The 16,476-nt window shown below is 40.0% G+C and overlaps 1 protein-coding gene across 4 annotated transcripts; it reads left to right on the forward strand.

Moving 5' to 3' along the window:
* Positions 1–2,320: 2,320 nt before the first annotated feature.
* On the forward strand, positions 2,321–16,269 carry LOC143002675 (serine/threonine-protein kinase 38-like). 4 transcript variants are annotated; one of them, XM_076152952.1, is made up of 15 exons: positions 2,321–2,408; positions 2,528–2,678; positions 7,076–7,215; positions 8,633–8,684; positions 8,977–9,099; positions 9,274–9,357; positions 9,559–9,682; positions 9,848–10,002; positions 10,101–10,203; positions 10,705–10,766; positions 11,118–11,235; positions 11,329–11,452; positions 11,547–11,642; positions 11,908–12,020; positions 12,761–16,269. In XM_076152952.1, exons 3-15 carry the CDS (start codon positions 7,088–7,090, stop codon positions 12,883–12,885), a joined length of 1,407 nt encoding a protein of 468 aa, XP_076009067.1. In that variant the 5' UTR covers positions 2,321–2,408; positions 2,528–2,678; positions 7,076–7,087; the 3' UTR covers positions 12,886–16,269. The 4 variants fall into 4 exon arrangements, with proteins under 4 accessions (XP_076009067.1, XP_076009076.1, XP_076009093.1 ...); XM_076152961.1 differs by having other exon boundaries at positions 11,908–11,999; XM_076152978.1 differs by lacking the exons at positions 2,321–2,408; positions 2,528–2,678 and adding exons at positions 7,644–7,881; positions 7,975–8,037 and having other exon boundaries at positions 7,082–7,215.
* Positions 16,270–16,476: the final 207 nt, after the last annotated feature.

The raw sequence follows: 16,476 nt of genomic DNA on the forward strand, positions 1-16,476 counted from the left end.
GGACACACCAAAGATGTTTTTTCCAAGAATGTTTCTTCCGCTTTAAATTTTGTCTTTTTGAAACAATGACCCTTAAGTGACCTAAGTTAACGCAGTTTTGGACTTGTAGTGGACTTGAAAAAGACATAGATGAAGCCATGTCTTTTTTTCACTCATTTCTCAAACCTATTTCATGTTTGGGACTGCGAACCACTGCACAATCGTTTTGCCTGAAGGAGAAGACTCCAGTAAGATAATAAAAATGCTTTTTCTTTTTTTATAATATGGTAGGCTGGACAATAGGGCTCCTCATTCTCTGTGACCTAGGTGCCAGTGCCATACCTGAAATCAATCAGCTCATTAGAAGAGTAGAGCCTATAAATCAGAGTGGGATCAGACAGTGTAAGCCACAGAGGCAGGTTTTGCTGTGAAGCTATATGTCGTGGCACATGAATGTGAAGTGGTGTCCTGGCCCACTACTCTACAGCCCTGAGGTAGCAGAGACGGCAATTTGCATCTTTTAACCTCCTCTGGACATTGATGTGGGTTGTATAGTGTATAATTGGCCATCAAAGGAACTGAAACCCACACCTCTGTCTGTTTGATCATGTAAATGTGATTTTCTAGCCTTCACTTGGTTACAATAAGGTTTTAAAAAGCCTAATATGTCCAAGACTTTCCATTGCACCTATTTATAGTCACCGTGGAATAAATTGAGTTCCCATTTTCATTGGGATCGGTGTGTTACTTTGTAAGAAATTTGCAGAATTATAGAAAACTTAAGAGATAAATGTTAAGAGATCAATTCCTGAATCCATCCTGCATCTGGATCAACTCCATTAACTTTGTTTAATTTTAGTTTTTACTAAGCTTGATACCCTTCCACAATATTTGTTATTCATCTGGGTCAGAACTTATCAAACACTTTCTCTTTGTTCCTATACATTTGGTGATCAAATGAAAATAAAACTGAAAAAGGATCAACCATTTATTTGTTGAACTCAGGAGTTAGTCTATAACAGATTTTCCCAGACCTCTTCTGATGAGATTAGGCAATAGCAGCAATGTGTGATTCCACTGAAACCCCCTCAGTGATAGCCAGTTTCATGCTGAATGAAGCAAATGCTGCAAGCCAGGGAGCGCTTATAACCTTAATCTAAATATAGGTGCTGTGTCACAGTTCAGTGGGCCCCGTTGATGTGAGCAATATAAAAACAGCCTTGTCTGCTGGACACCACACCCAGACGCGTTAGCAGGGTACACCCACCTCTGCATGTTGACATCATGGCTCCAGGAGTGAAAGCGTTCAGCCAGCCCAAATAAGGAGATTTATGACTGAGAAAATTTACCTACTAGGCTGTGCTGCTCAGCACTGCCATTTGGTCAAGAAACCCTTGTTGTTGTTGCTGTTTTGTTATCTGCATTTTTTTAAGGAATAAGTAAAGATTTGAGCGGCATACACCTATTCTATGTCCTTTAGACCTTTGGCACAGAGACTCTGATGAAGCAGCAAGACAACAAGGAAGTTAATGTTTTCACAAAGAATATGCATCAATGATAAATGGACACAAAATTGTCGAGGCCTGGGTTTAGAATATAATATTGTGTTACATCATCTGCGATGTCTATAATTTCAACACTGACCACTACCCAAGATGCAGTCATTGTAAATGAACAGCAAATACCTCAACACATTGCTTTAGTTGTTCTATGCTACTAGGTCATTCATTTATCGTTAGTTAGTACTGTGTTGGTGTCCCTGAAGGTGTCATTACACAAAAGTATTGTAAAAACATTCAAGGTCATTTTTATGTCAGTTATTCCTACTGTTATTGTTTATTCTCCAATGATGATTTACTTCTTTTTGCTTATTACTACCACATAGTAACTTGTTCTTTCCATTTTAATACTAGAGTGACCTTTCTTAGAACTAACAGATACTGTACCGCCATGAAATCTACATCATGGGCTTTTTTTGAGATGGGCATATTAGTTTAGTTGCAATGTGAGGGTAATACTCTAATAAACAGCACTACTTCTAATACATTAGATAATGAAATACAATATATATAGCAAGGATTTTATGCAACCTGTTAAATTACATAACAATACAAACCTTGGAACTACTCTAAAACCCCTCACTGCTAGTGTTCAAATTAACCTGTGTCCTGGAAGGCAACCCTGACAGAGGGCTGGTCCAATTTTGTCATTGGTCAAATTTTACGTCATTCTGAAATTTACCCAGGTCGTGATTGGTCAAAAGGGACCAGCGTCTTTGCATTTTTAATCGGTGATTGGTTCGTGCTGATGTCAATCAACCTCTAGGTCTTTTTGTGGTTGGACCGGCTGGTGAGCTGTACAGTCCCAGGAAGCAGCGCTGCTGATTTCATTTTTTACAGAGAAAGACAAGGGAAGCGCCGGATTTCGAGGTCAGAGGACACAAATGGAGCCTATAAATTATTCCTAAATTATTTAATTCGACCTTCCAGCCAGCGTCATCGTTCTTTGTCATGATTTTAGGCTGATATCGCCAATGTTTACTGTGCAGCCCAATAGGTTCGTCTGGGGTAGCTCGCGCCTGTGATCTTCAAGCCATCAACTGCCTCCAACAAGGCAGAAAAGCCCGAAAACACCATTCGTTTCAGCTGCGAGGTGGGCTGGCGCCAAGCCAATAGTTGACTCTGGAGCAGGACGCGGAAGTAAGTGGAGAAATATTAACGACTGGAGGTGTTTATTTTTATACGGTCGGATATTTGTTTATTGCTGTCACGGCACCTGCCAGACAGACGCAGGGGCTATTAGCAAGTGCACAGAGAGCTAACAACAACAACAGCAGCAGCAGCAACAAAATGAATCCGTGTGTGCCTGAAATTACGTAAATGTTCAAATGTATCTTGATATTGCAGTGAAATAACTGTGCCTTATTAATTCAAATAATAATAACTGCCATATTCAGGCTGCAGTGGCGGGTCAAGCAAGTTGTACACAGGCAGGCACAGCGAGCGTCCAAAAAAAGAGTCACATTTGGTCACTAGTACTCACAATGTTCAATTTTATAAGACAAAACCGTGATATAGATTACATGTGATTAACTTTAAAGTTCAAGGAAACAAACAAAAGCTGGCTATTGTGTCATGGAATCGGGCAAAACTAGTGGTTCTCAATTTGTGGTATACTTTATGTACCCCTAGTGATACTGAAGTACCACGGTACAATAAATGACTGACTGGCATTTCTGCAGAGAATCAAAACAGCTGCAGCTTATAAATTGCACTGTTATTCACAAATGGGTCTCGTGAAGACATGGGTCTAGTGAAACATTTTCTGACTTTTTAAATTCTTTGTTGGGAATAGCCCGAGTCAGCTTTTGTGGACTTAGTGAAGTTGGTGTTATGTGTTTTTTGATGTGTCTGTTTATGATGTACTTAGATGTTCCAGCTTGACCGAGGTGATACATAGTTGAAAATGTTGGCAATCTGTTCTGTTGATAATGGTTTCTGTGGTCTATAAATGCATCATTCAGTGTGTAAGTCTATATGAGCGGATTGTTACCTGATATGCATGGCCTTTTCTACTGACACTATTGTCTTTCTGGTCTTTAAACGTTGCAAATTGTCCCTCAATGGCTTTGTGGATATTCTGTATTTTTTCTCACTATTGCAGATATAACACTTAGTGGTGAATGAACATTTGTGTTATGTTTAGGAGTTGATGTAGAGAATTGAAAGCAAGCCCCTCTTAACCTTTAACCCATGTCAGTCTGATTTAAATTAATCTGCAACAAATGACATTTTACATGCAGGTCTAGTATGATGTCATTTGACGAATTGAAGGCCTTGCAGTAGCATTTTGCTGTGTCTCTAGTTTTCCATCAACCATTTGCCACCCTCTCCCTCATTTCGGCAATCAGCAGGGAAGTAATTTATAAGTATAGAAATATTTATTTTTGAAGGAATTTGAGTGTTATTTGAATATATTGTTTTTGTTGCAGTTACATTTAAAGTTGAAAATTAAATTATATGAAATAAAATTATTTTCGAGCAAATTTGACTCGCCAGGGTTTAAAAAGCTCTTCTGATTATGTCCACCACAACTCTTTAATGGGCAAATTTCTAGAATCATTGCCAAAAATGTTCTGTTTGGGGGAAATGGATATTGGCTGCTATCATAATCATATCTTTGTCAACTCCTACATTTTAGTATCAATACCAGCCTTACAAATTGACAGTGTTCCACTTGAGCCACAATGTCTTCCTTTTTTTGCCACCCCCATATTTTGAAGTATATATTTTCTAAGCACGAAGGTTAAGTAATGGAATCGTAGGTTTTAAATTGATGATCTTTGCAGTGACTCCTGATTTGTTTTCAGATGCCAGTCAGTGCATTATATAGAACCTTTTTGTCTGCATGTTACTGTGTGAGCCTTTATTTTCAGACAGTCCAAATTCCCAGCAGCTCCAACCTGCATCACATTATCATTTGCAGAGTTTTTTCCCCCTGAGGCTACAGTTTTTGTTCATGTCTGTTTATTCCTATTGTTCTTCTAAGCACATCATAGGTCAAATGCAACAACTGGATAAACTTGAATGTTTAATACCTCTCCAAACCACAATGTTGCGATACTCCATGCATATAAATACATCATAAAGTACAGTCCATTAACTATAATGTATGATTGGCATATTATTGAATATACCAGACATGCATTATGATTTTTCAATACAAGAGTGGGTTTTATTTGGCAGTAAAACCTTGAAATACTGAACACTGACATCCTAGCCAGTACATTTTTGTTATAGGAATGTAAGCTGTGTGTTTTTGTGCGTGTGTGAGCGCCTGTGTGCCCCCCTGTGTGCCCCGTGTTCCCCCCTCCCTTTGGCGACATGACTGAGCCCTTTTATTCCGGACGGAAACTGTTTCCTGTCTCGTCACTTACAGTACTTAAAGGGTGTGTGTGTGTGTGTGTGTGTGTGTGTGTGTGTGTGTGTGTGTGTGTGTGTGTGTGTGTGTGTGTGTGTGTGTGTGTGTGTGTGTGTGTGTGTGTGTGTGTGTGTGTGTGTGTGTGTGTGTGTGTGTGTGTGTGTGTGTGTGTGTGTGTGTGTGTGTGTGTGTGTGTGTGTGTGTGTGTGTGTGTGTGTGTGTGTGTGTGTGTGTGTGTGTGTGTGTGTGTGTGTGTGTGTGTGTGTGTGTGTGTGTGTGTGTGTGTGTGTGTGTGTGTGTGTGTGTGTGTGTGTGTGTGTGTGTGTGTGTGTGTGTGTGTGTTCATACATGTGTGTTGTTGACTCAAGAATTTCGCACCTAACTGATAAATCCTCCGTCTGGGGGGAAAAAAAGACTTAGAAACCATAAATGAAAATCAACATGCCCAAAATGCATCTGCAAACTGAAGTAATCATGGCCAAATCCTTCTATAGATACTGGCACTATTTGTAGCTTTTAGTGTTGATGTCCAAATTTGGCTCCCGGGCTTTATTTTCAGCGCACTCTGTTTATATTCAGAGTATTTAGTGTGCTGTTATAAAGTCTTCCTTATAAAACGCTTGAGGGGTGTAGCCTTGTTTGTTTGGCAATGGGGAGGATCTGGGAAAGCTAAAGCCAGAGTGGATCCTTTCAGAAGGAAAGGCCAGCAGGGTCAACACACTGTGTTTACATACACCTTAATACTTTTCTGCTCAAGCATTTAAGCGATCCATCCTCTTGCAGTCATTGCAAGCATTCTGCATATGCCTATTTCTGACCTGGCACACTTTCCCATTCACACAGATTGAGCATTGAGACTATATCATTCATGACAGGATCCTATAAATTTCATCCATGTGTAGGTCATACTCAGCACATTTACCTTAATTCTAATACAAGTAGACTGATGAAACACCTAGCCTTCATTTACCAGTTTAATGGTACTAAAAAGCCACCAAAGTGTTGTGTAATGAGTAAGTACACATTGGGCCTATGAGAGCAGCATGGAGATCACTGTCATGGTCGGCCAAAGCTGCGTTTACTGATAGTAGTCAGGGGAGGCTGAAGCAATGTTCTCCCTTTCAATAATATCCAGACAAAATCAAGTTGGAATTTATCCTCACAATACATGTTGTGTCAAATGACAGACAAGACGATGCAGTAGGCTTGTCATCATGATGGGTGATTGTGATCACAATATCACCTAAGATCATCATGACTTTTTAGTTTTTTCACAAAAGCAAACTGCGAGCTGCTCATACTTTTGTTTTTCACCCCAACGGAAAGCTCCCAAGCCGAGCAAGTCACAGCAGCGGCCCGGTGATTTGTCTCAGAAGTCAGGAAGCCCCCTTGTTGTTCAGAGATTGTTGGGGCCGGGAAGGGAAAGGGCCCGGTGACTAGACGAAACATGGTTCCTATCGCTGGGCTGCAGAGCCGTCTTATCTCTTTGTGAGCTAATCAAACCGCATTCATACTTTTCTGATGACGGTGCTGTTGAAATGTTTTTGTGACGTACGTGTCCACCCTCTGTTACACAATATGTCCAAACTTTACTTGAAAATGTCTTCTTGAGCTAAGAGGAAGAATAACAAACTTCTCGTTTTATACTGAGATCCCAATGGTGTTACACATCAGATGGTGAAATCTCAGTCTATTCTTCATAAAATACTCTGTCTGTCTCTTTGGACAGTCTTTGTAAATAGATAATGAAGCTTCCCCTTTGTTCTTGACTGTCGCATCCCCTAATGCATCTATGTACTGCTACTACTTCCAAAATCTTTATCTGTCCTCTTGCTTTTGCATTTCAATATTGTATAAGAGTTGTTATGGAGGGCAGGAATGAATTCTGAGAATGGCCTTTGGAGAGTTCACTTAGTCTTCCTCTGCTGATAATCAGAGGAGTCAGTTGCTATTTGCAAAGAATACAGTCTCCATAGCATGATTACCTGTCCTTGATCTTGGGTCATAGAGATATTATATTGTAACATATATCCAACTCTTGTAATCCTGACCAGTCAAATTTGATCTAGGAATTAAAGTCTTCCTCCTCCTCTACCTCCTCGCATTTGGAACTTGCACGAGGTATCCTTACACTTCTGCTGCGATTGTTGATGGATGTGAACTTTTACTTTAACAGGATAGTGTTGCCATGACGGGGGGGACTGCAGCTGCCCTGCCCATGAGCAATCACACCCGGGAGAGGGTGACGGTGGCCAAGCTGACACTGGAAAACTTCTACAGCACTCTGCTCACCCAGCACGAGGAGCGGGAGATGAGGTAAAGCAGGCCGAGCGCTCGCATTACATGGGCGGTTATTTCACAACAGAGCTGTTGACGTAACGCTTCAAGGCTTGTCTCGACACAAATGTGATGAAACACACCGCCACGGCTGCTCTCGGTACATGTGAGCTGAGGTGAACAGCAGATAGGGGATTTGTCTTGGTAAAGGAAAACTTGCTGCTTTAGATATACAACACTTTCTTTATTAGCAGTTAAGATAGTTAGAGCATCTTTATCTTCTATAATGTTATAATTTACAACAATTATCGTTTAATTGTTTATTGAACTTGGATTCAACGTGATTCTCTGCGTTCTGTCACATAAAGACTTTTATTAACTCCTCATCATGTTTGAAAACTGCCTTTACCATTTCGTGGCATTTTCACATGTATGACCTCGTCTCTGTGTCTCTGAATACCTTTCAGCCTCCTCTGAGATGACAACCACAGCACTTTAGGAAATGAGAACAACCCACCACATAATTCCACCAGCAGCTGGTGCAGTTCCACTCTGGAATGATTGGAAGGGATCATAATTTATGATACAAGTGCAAAGATGAGTCGTAAAAATGTGTTGTTGATGAGAGATGAGAGATTTTGACGTATAAATCATTGACAGGAAGGACACAAGACACCAACTGGGACTAGTCGGATCTTAATCAAAGTAACTCCGATAAAATGATTTGAGAAACACATTTAAGAGTCCAGATTAAAACAGGATGATTTGTGGAAGATCACCCACCCATCCTCTTTACAGGATGATCCCGTACAAGGTCGCAGAAGGCAGGATGCACCCTGGATAGATGACAGTCCATCACAGGTTGAACACGCTGAAAGACAAACTCATTCACGCCTACTCGCAATACAGAGTTTTCTATTTGCCTAACCTGCGCGTCTTTGAGGCTGTGGGAGGAGACGATGTGGACAGGAATGTCATGCTTCATAGGATTATGTAAAACAAATATGCAAAGTGTTTTGATCACAGCAGAAAAATGTCAAGAACCAACCCTGTATATTGTGTTGTTGTACAGACTCTCCCTCCAGACATAAATAACCCAAAGAGCAACAAATCAATCAGTAGGTCAAATGGAATAAGGTCTTTAACCAAAGCATTAGTTAGATTACAGTGCATGTAAAGGTCGCTGTTGGGTTAGAACATCAAGTGTTATTCCATCCGTCCAGGCACAAGGATCCAGTGCAGGTAACAAAGCAGAGGTGTTTCATCTCAGGATTGAACACAACAAAGGGGCCCACCTCATAATTTAACTCCCATGTTCTCGTGTTACCTGAGAACTGATCTCTGGTCCAGGTTACATGGTTTATCTGACTGACTGTTTACACCTGCTTATAGACTCTCAAGGGGATTCTGTGTTTGAAAAGACGCAGTGTTTTCAATTCTGTTTTTACTCCCATAGGCAGAAGAAGCTGGAGAAAGTCATGGATGACGAGGGTTTGCCAGACGACGAGGTGCAGTGAATTCGGCCTTATTTTGTACAACCATGAAGGCCCCAGTATACTTCATATAAGGAACAACTCTTAGGAGAAAAAAGGACCAAAACACATTTTAATTTAAAAATAAACTGCAGAAACTGCCAAATCCTGCAGCATGAAAAGAGCTCCAGTTATTAAGCACGACACTGCATCCGTTCTTTCACGTCTTTTGAAGTAAACTGGGGCCTTAACAGTTCAGGGTCACGAGAATTCTTTCTTCTTTTTTTTCTTCATCTTCTGATTTGTCATGTTCTTTTTGTTTATGCAGAAAGTAATGCGTCGCTCCCAACATGCCCGCAAGGAGACCGAATTCTTGCGGCTGAAGAGGACGCGACTTGGCCTGGACGACTTTGAGTCTCTGAAGGTCATCGGACGAGGAGCGTTTGGAGAGGTAAGCTCACCGTTTTACCACCATGAAGTTCCTGTGAAGTGTCTTTTGAAACTTGGCTACACATATTGCAAAAGATGTGGAGGAGAAGTGACCGTGGGTGCTTGTGGTTTCCCGACCGTGACACCATTTCCCTGCACATGTCCTTTTTTAAAATTCTGGTTAATTCTCCGTCAGGTCCGTTTGGTGCAGAAAAAAGACACAGGACACATTTACGCCATGAAGATTTTGAGAAAAGCAGACATGTTGGAGAAAGAACAGGTGTGTGTTTGTTGGCACTCATATCTTCAAGAATGTTTATTTACTCCTTTTTTCGTCATAATTGATATTATACACTTGTGGATGTAGTGCTGAATTCCCTTAAAGTGTATAGACATGAAGGTTTCAAATGCATAAGAATTAAAGGTGCAACTACCCCTCTTGGTTATTCACGTTTTATGGCATCTTCCTCGTTGCCCGCAGGTTGCTCATATCCGGGCTGAGAGGGACATTCTGGTGGAGGCGGACGGTGCGTGGGTGGTTAAGATGTTCTACAGCTTTCAGGATAAGAGGAACCTTTACCTCATCATGGAGTTCCTGCCTGGAGGTCTGCATTGCTACATTAACAGTGATAATACTGGCAAAAGTTCTTTTGAGTATGGACAATGAAAGATTTAGTACCATGTCTTGTTTGAAAAAGGTTTCAAATCACCGTTCTGGTTTGTTAATTGATATAAAAATCAATCAAAAAAAAATGTGATCTTGTTTCCAGGCGACATGATGACCTTGCTGATGAAGAAGGACACTCTTTCAGAGGAGGCCACACAGTTCTACATTGCTGAGACAGTTTTGGCCATCGACTCCATCCACCAGCTGGGTTTCATCCACAGAGACATCAAACCAGACAACTTGCTGCTGGACTCCAGGGTGAGAGAAAACACACACAAGCATTCACACACATGCTATAATACTATGACGACCTTCATTTACTGAAACGCAACAAAATGTCCGCTATTTGCTTACAGGGACATGTGAAACTGTCAGATTTTGGCTTGTGTACTGGATTGAAGAAAGCTCATCGGACAGAGTTTTACAGGAACCTGACACACAATCCACCCAGTGACTTCTGTGAGTTAACATCTAATATAAAAAAGAAAAGTTGAGACTAAAGTAACTACAGATGGTTTATCATATAATCTACATTTACAAATGCATGTTGCCATCAAAATAAAAACTCAGATGCTACTTAATAAAACCTGGAGATTTTTGCCTTACGGATGTTTTCAAAAACACAATAATCCTCAAAAGGGACATCATTTCTATAATTTGAAATAAGCGGGAATTTGTGGTGAATCTATGGGCATTCTTTTGTAGCAAGTGTTTGGGTCAGCCTATGTTTTGCAGTCTCTGTTGCAAGCTCAGACCTGACTCAGCTGGCTAATCGGATCAGAGTGCGCTTTTCAGCAGGGGGCCGCTACAACACAGTACTTAAACCAATGTAGCTTTGTGTGATTTTTGAGCAGATTTCAAAGTAGTAAATGAAGAATATGAATATGGAAATCTTTAATACCACCATGCCTTTCCTCTCTGCTTTTCTGCTTCTCATGTTTTACTCTTTACAATCTGCAGCCTTTCAAAACATGAACTCCAAGAGGAAAGCGGAAACCTGGAAAAAGAACCGGAGGCAGCTGGTATGTCTTTGGCATCTTAGAGATTCCCAGCTCCTTTCCTGGTTACGGGAGAAAGGTTCAGTTCCTTGTGCTGGTTGTTTGAATTGAGCCTTCGGGCAATTTAACTATATTGATTACATTACTACTGTTTACTTCCTCTACTGCAAAATGAGATGTTTCCATGACCTCAAACTGGCAGCCAGGCTTTACTTGTGATCTGTCAAACTGTGAAAGGTTTTTCTTATACTTTGTATAAAGCCAGCCTAACCAGTATCAAAAACATGACGAATTATCAGCATGAATAAGAATATGTCGTACTAGTTAGATTGTTTAAATTTAGCAGCGAATTGTGACCCAGAGTTTGTCTTTCAGGCTTACTCCACTGTGGGAACACCAGATTACATCGCCCCTGAAGTCTTCATGCAGACGGGCTACAACAAGCTGTGTGACTGGTGGTCTCTGGGTGTCATCATGTACGAAATGCTCATCGGTAAGCAAGTACTGGTTTGTATTGAAGGTATACGGCCAGACATGGCATGACAAGCAGGGAATAATTGATGCAATTATTGTCTGTTCTGTGCAGGTTACCCACCTTTCTGCTCGGAGACGCCACAGGAGACGTACAGAAAGGTGATGAACTGGAAGGAAACGCTTGTTTTCCCACCTGAAGTCCCCATCTCAGAGAGGGCCAAAGACTTGATATTAAGGTGTGTCTTTATAGCTGATGCTGACTAATTTGAACAATATATTATTGCCTTTGAAAAAAGAGCCTTGTGAAGATGTTCTGCTGGTTTATTTCAGGTACTGCACTGATGCTGAGAACAGGATTGGAGCTGTGAGTGTGGAGGAGATCAAGAGTCACGCATTCTTTGAGTCAGTGGACTGGGAGCACATCAGGTACATGGATGGAGGATTTTTACTTTTTGTGTTTATGTTTTCAATGCAGCAGGGACAAGGAGCCCCACCCCTGTGCTGTGCAGTACTTCAGCTTAAAGTGGGACATGCAGGTTATTGGTCATTGGCAGCACTGTTCAGCTGCCTCTGTGGCTGTACAAATTCACAGAGACTGACCTATGACATCACCAGCGATGGTTTGTGTTTCTGCTGAAAGCGAGTAATAATAACTTGCTGTCTTTATTCTGTCCTGAATCTGCCTCCACAGGGAACGGCCAGCAGCCATCTCTATCGAAATCAAGAGTATTGACGACACCTCAAACTTTGACGACTTCCCCGAGTCTGACATCTTGCAACCAGGTGTTGTGAAACATACAAATGGTATCCAAAAAACCCTCCGCAAACGAACTGATACAGGGGCAACAAAACACATCAAGTACTGATTCAAAATAAGTTCTCAACAGAAGTTCACTTGTAGAGCAAGACAAACCTAATGGCAACAGGAGTTCTTTGTTGGCAGCATTTGTTCTCCCACACCCAATCCTTTTATTCCAACCTTTGCAAACAGTGGGAGTTGTGTTATAGTGATCCATCATCTTTGAAACCACACCTACAGTTCATGCCACCTTGTTGGTTCTTATGTGTGTGTGGGTGTGTGTGTGTCTGTACTGTTGCTGTTTGTAGTCTTAGGAAACAACATAAATGATATCATTAAGTCTCTGTAGGTGACGTTTCCATTATTTTCCTGACAGTGAAAGAGACTTTGGAACAAGTTTGGTATTTAAACTTGATAAATGAATAATGTTAATGTAAACAATAATTGTTGATTGAATAACATCTTTCAACATGATATAAAGGCATACAAGATCATATATGTTGATAAAATGGATATTAAAAGGGCAGATCTTGGTTTTGTTATCCATTAACTTATTGTTATGGAAACCTATAAGTCTTCATCATCTGTCCCTAAAGCTTGGATGAATATTTTTGTTTATTTATTTTTTTCATTACATTACATTGCAATACATTACATCACATTGCATTATTTTACCTCATGTAGTTGTCATGGCTTTACCACTAATAATTGCTGTTTTCTTCTCTTTGCCTTGTCCTGTGAACAGCCAACACGACGGAGCCAGACTTCAAGTCCAAGGACTGGGTTTTCCTCAACTATACGTACAAGCGCTTCGAGGGCCTGACTCAGCGAGGCACCATCCCCACATACATGAAGGCAGGAAAGGCCTGAAATGCTACAACGGGGAGACGAAGAAGCGGTGGAGAGACGTTTACGGACACAGGGTCGGGCCCTGGAGCCCTGCTGGTGCTGAAGGCTGTCCTATCAGCACGGGTCGCTGTCTAAATTTAACCCTCATCACAAGCTATTTAGGTCTGCAACAACGCCAACAGCTTGAAAAACTTAAGGAGCGTTACCGCATTACCTCGGTTGTTTATATTGTACACGTGCCGTCTTTATCCATATAGCTCTCAGGCCAGTTCACTAACTAGGACACTAAATCAGCATATCTGCATGTTCAGCGGCATTATGCTTCTGGAAAGGATTTACACTGCCTGAAGGCTACAGTAGGAATTAAGCTCAAATACAAATCACTGCTTCTGTCCTCACATCGATGAAATGACTAAAAAAAACGTGCTGTAAACTGTAGTCAGACTGTGTGGATAATAGCATAGTGAGAATGAAACCTACATATACTTCCTGTACTTCGCTCGCAGATTGAAGGGACAGTTTCAGTGTGTTTTTAAGCAATTTTTTCATTTTTGCTGCTCACTTTTAATCTCACCACAGGTGTTTTTGCAGCTGTTACTTCCACTCGTCGGAGCCTTTAGGAGGCTGATGTTACCTCAAACCATCGTCACTCTTAGTTTCATCTCAAGAAATTCTTGTGTAAAATACGGTCAAGTTACAGACAAAACAGAAACCAGAACAAATACTAAAATATCAATGAAAGTTGCTTATATGATTTCATTTAAAAAAAACAATAATAGTTAATTAACTCCTTTTAATTTACAGTAAAGGAATGGAAAATGATAAGGAAGACAATCATGCTGAAATTGTGCTTATATATATATATATATATATATGTATATATGTATATATGTATATATGTATGTATATGTATATGTATATATGTATATATATATGTATATGTATATATGTATATGTATATATATATATGTTCATATACCCTAATAATTTGAAAGTCAATCACTTCTTTAACAAACATGCAAAGTGCCTTTGAAATAGCTGATGATTGGTGATACGGTTTTGAGATTTCATGAATTAAAACTATGAGGTTCAATATTTGAGGGAAGACATAACTGTAAAAGCAACTTGGAGGAATCACTGATAGGAAAAAGGGAAAACAAATGCAGCCTTTAGTTCAGATTTGCAAGTTTAACGCCAGTCCCTTCAGGTGTCCATAAAGCTATGATGCAGGCAAATTTGAAAGCCGGCATAGAAGGAAGCGATTTTATAGGTTGGATAATAAAATACAAGTCTCATAAAAAAACACGGTGAACAAAGAAACGAGTGTGTAAAATAGATAAGATAAAGACTGAACCTTTTAATAAGACTCACATTTATGATTTCTGTCCTTAGTATTACATCATTGCTAAAAATAACTTTGGATTTCCTTATCATTATTGTTTTCTGGAAAATGCGCCCGGCCTATTCCCAAAAAAAAACATTTCATCATCACGCCTGCACGGATTTATGGCTACAAGTAGTTACCAAAGATCATCACACGTCACCATCTGAACACACATTCAGATGTAGCTGTTGCTCGCTGCACTTAACTTTGAAACTACCTTGACAATATAACACCTTTCCAGGAGCACTAAAGTAGATTATGGGAATGACTTTCCATTTCTAGATGTGTTAGAAAATAAGCGTGCGGAGACATGTTTCCTCGTTAGGGACTCGAGAAGAGAAGAACAAGACTGAAAATGTTACTGATGTGGATTAAATGCAGTCGTAGCCATCATGGGAATCTAGTATTGAAATGTTTTGTTTTTTGTTTTTTTTAGTACACTGATTTTATTTCTTTAACCTTGATTTAGCAAGATACTTTTGAGACTGTCAGATGATAAACAACATGTGGACATTCAGTTAGTTTAAATTGGGTCAGAGATGCAAATAATTACAACAATTCACTTTTTGTTTTGTCAGAATTTCATGTAAGTTTTATTTGTGAAAGATTTATGATTTGCAAGTGTCTGTGGCCCACGGCCCACAGCTGGAGAACCGGTGTTAGAACCATCATGCACTGGCCTGTCATGTTCTCCCTCTGGATTTGATTGATGGCTACCACTGCCGAATCACGGTTGTGTCTAATCACTGGAGTACAATGGGACAATTTGGAAAGCCAGCCTGCTGTATTCAGTGTCCTGTCCTCACAGCCAAACAGTGAGATTGTTCAATCTAACCAGGTTAGAGAAATAGTTTTTGTGTGCGTGCGTGCAAGAGAGAGACTAATCATAAAAGACGTACCTACGATTTCATGGAGTGAGGTGATGTGTCACCTTGTTTGATGTGTGTGTGATAGAAAAATTACATCTTACATCGGGAGATAAAAGGCTTGATGGAGGTTAAACATTTGTGACCTATCAACTTCTATAGTCATGTTATATTCAAGAGACCATGAAATCCATGACGGTGACACTTTATCTAGTGGTAGCTGAATTATTGTCACTGAAGTCCTCTGATTTCTCAGTTCTAATGGACCAAACTGTAGTCAGGTTGTGGTCAGTTTGTTAATATACAATGTGTCATAATTAGTTGAGATATAGAGACGAGAGTAAAGCAAAATCTTAAAATGTTCTAATCCTTATGAACAAACATCTAATGATTTCTATTCAAGTTGAAGGTAAATTACAGATTCATCCTGGGTGGAAACTTTCCAAAATGTTTAGGAAGAAACCATTTGAGAGGTTATGTTTTCTCGCATATGTTGGGCTACTCTGATTGGCTACATCCCATGCTTCCCCCCCGCCGCCCCTGCATCATTGGTGGGTTATGAGACAGTGGGCCCCTAGGCACAGATTCCTTCTTCTCATAAACCATGACTTCACATTAAAATCCCATGGATACAGCTTTTAGAATCAAAGGCTTGAACACGGCCACACAGTTTTTGTGGAGCCTCTTGAGCTTGTGGTTCTAGTAATGTACAGTAGCTAATAATCCAACAAACAAATAACAAGTGGAACACTCAAACAAGTCTTTTTATTATTATGATTGACACTTCTGTGCATTTTGCACTTCTGGCACTGTTTGGCTTTGTTGGGTACAGTATGTGCTCAATTGAGTTGTCCTTCAGGCTGATTTCTCTACACACTCCACTGTCTCACAAACCCACACAAGCCCTGTAGCAGTCTTACTCAAACTTATGTCCCTCTCAACACGGATTTGTCAAAGGTTGAAATCCCTTTACTGGGCCAGGAATGTGTTGTAATGTTTTTTGTGTAATGATGTGTACATATTGTAGTAGACCTTTGAAAGCAGTTATCTGTGGAGTGAAAGACAAAATGCTCATTACATTAATATATTAATTCACAATGGTGAGTTTTTATGTTGATAAAATGCTTAAAAATAATAAAACTCTTTTAAAATCTAGGTTTCTTGTTTATTTCCCATAAAAATACGATGTCTCAAGGCCTGGTTAAAGTTCTCCTACTCTCTTTGATGGTTCAATTTGTTTGATTTATGATTTTAATGTATCAAACGGAGAGTGAGTTTAATTCATTGATTTAAAATAAGAGATTTAAAAGGAAATTTTACTCAAAGTATTTCAGAAAGGTATTTAAACAATCTCAGTCAATT

The sequence above is a fragment of the Genypterus blacodes genome, unplaced genomic scaffold, assembly GCF_046128005.1.
Source record: "Genypterus blacodes isolate CSIRO-AG114 ecotype Tasmania unplaced genomic scaffold, CSIRO-AGI_Gbla_v1 ptg000007l_1, whole genome shotgun sequence".
In the NCBI taxonomy this organism is placed as follows: domain Eukaryota; kingdom Metazoa; phylum Chordata; class Actinopteri; order Ophidiiformes; family Ophidiidae; genus Genypterus; species Genypterus blacodes.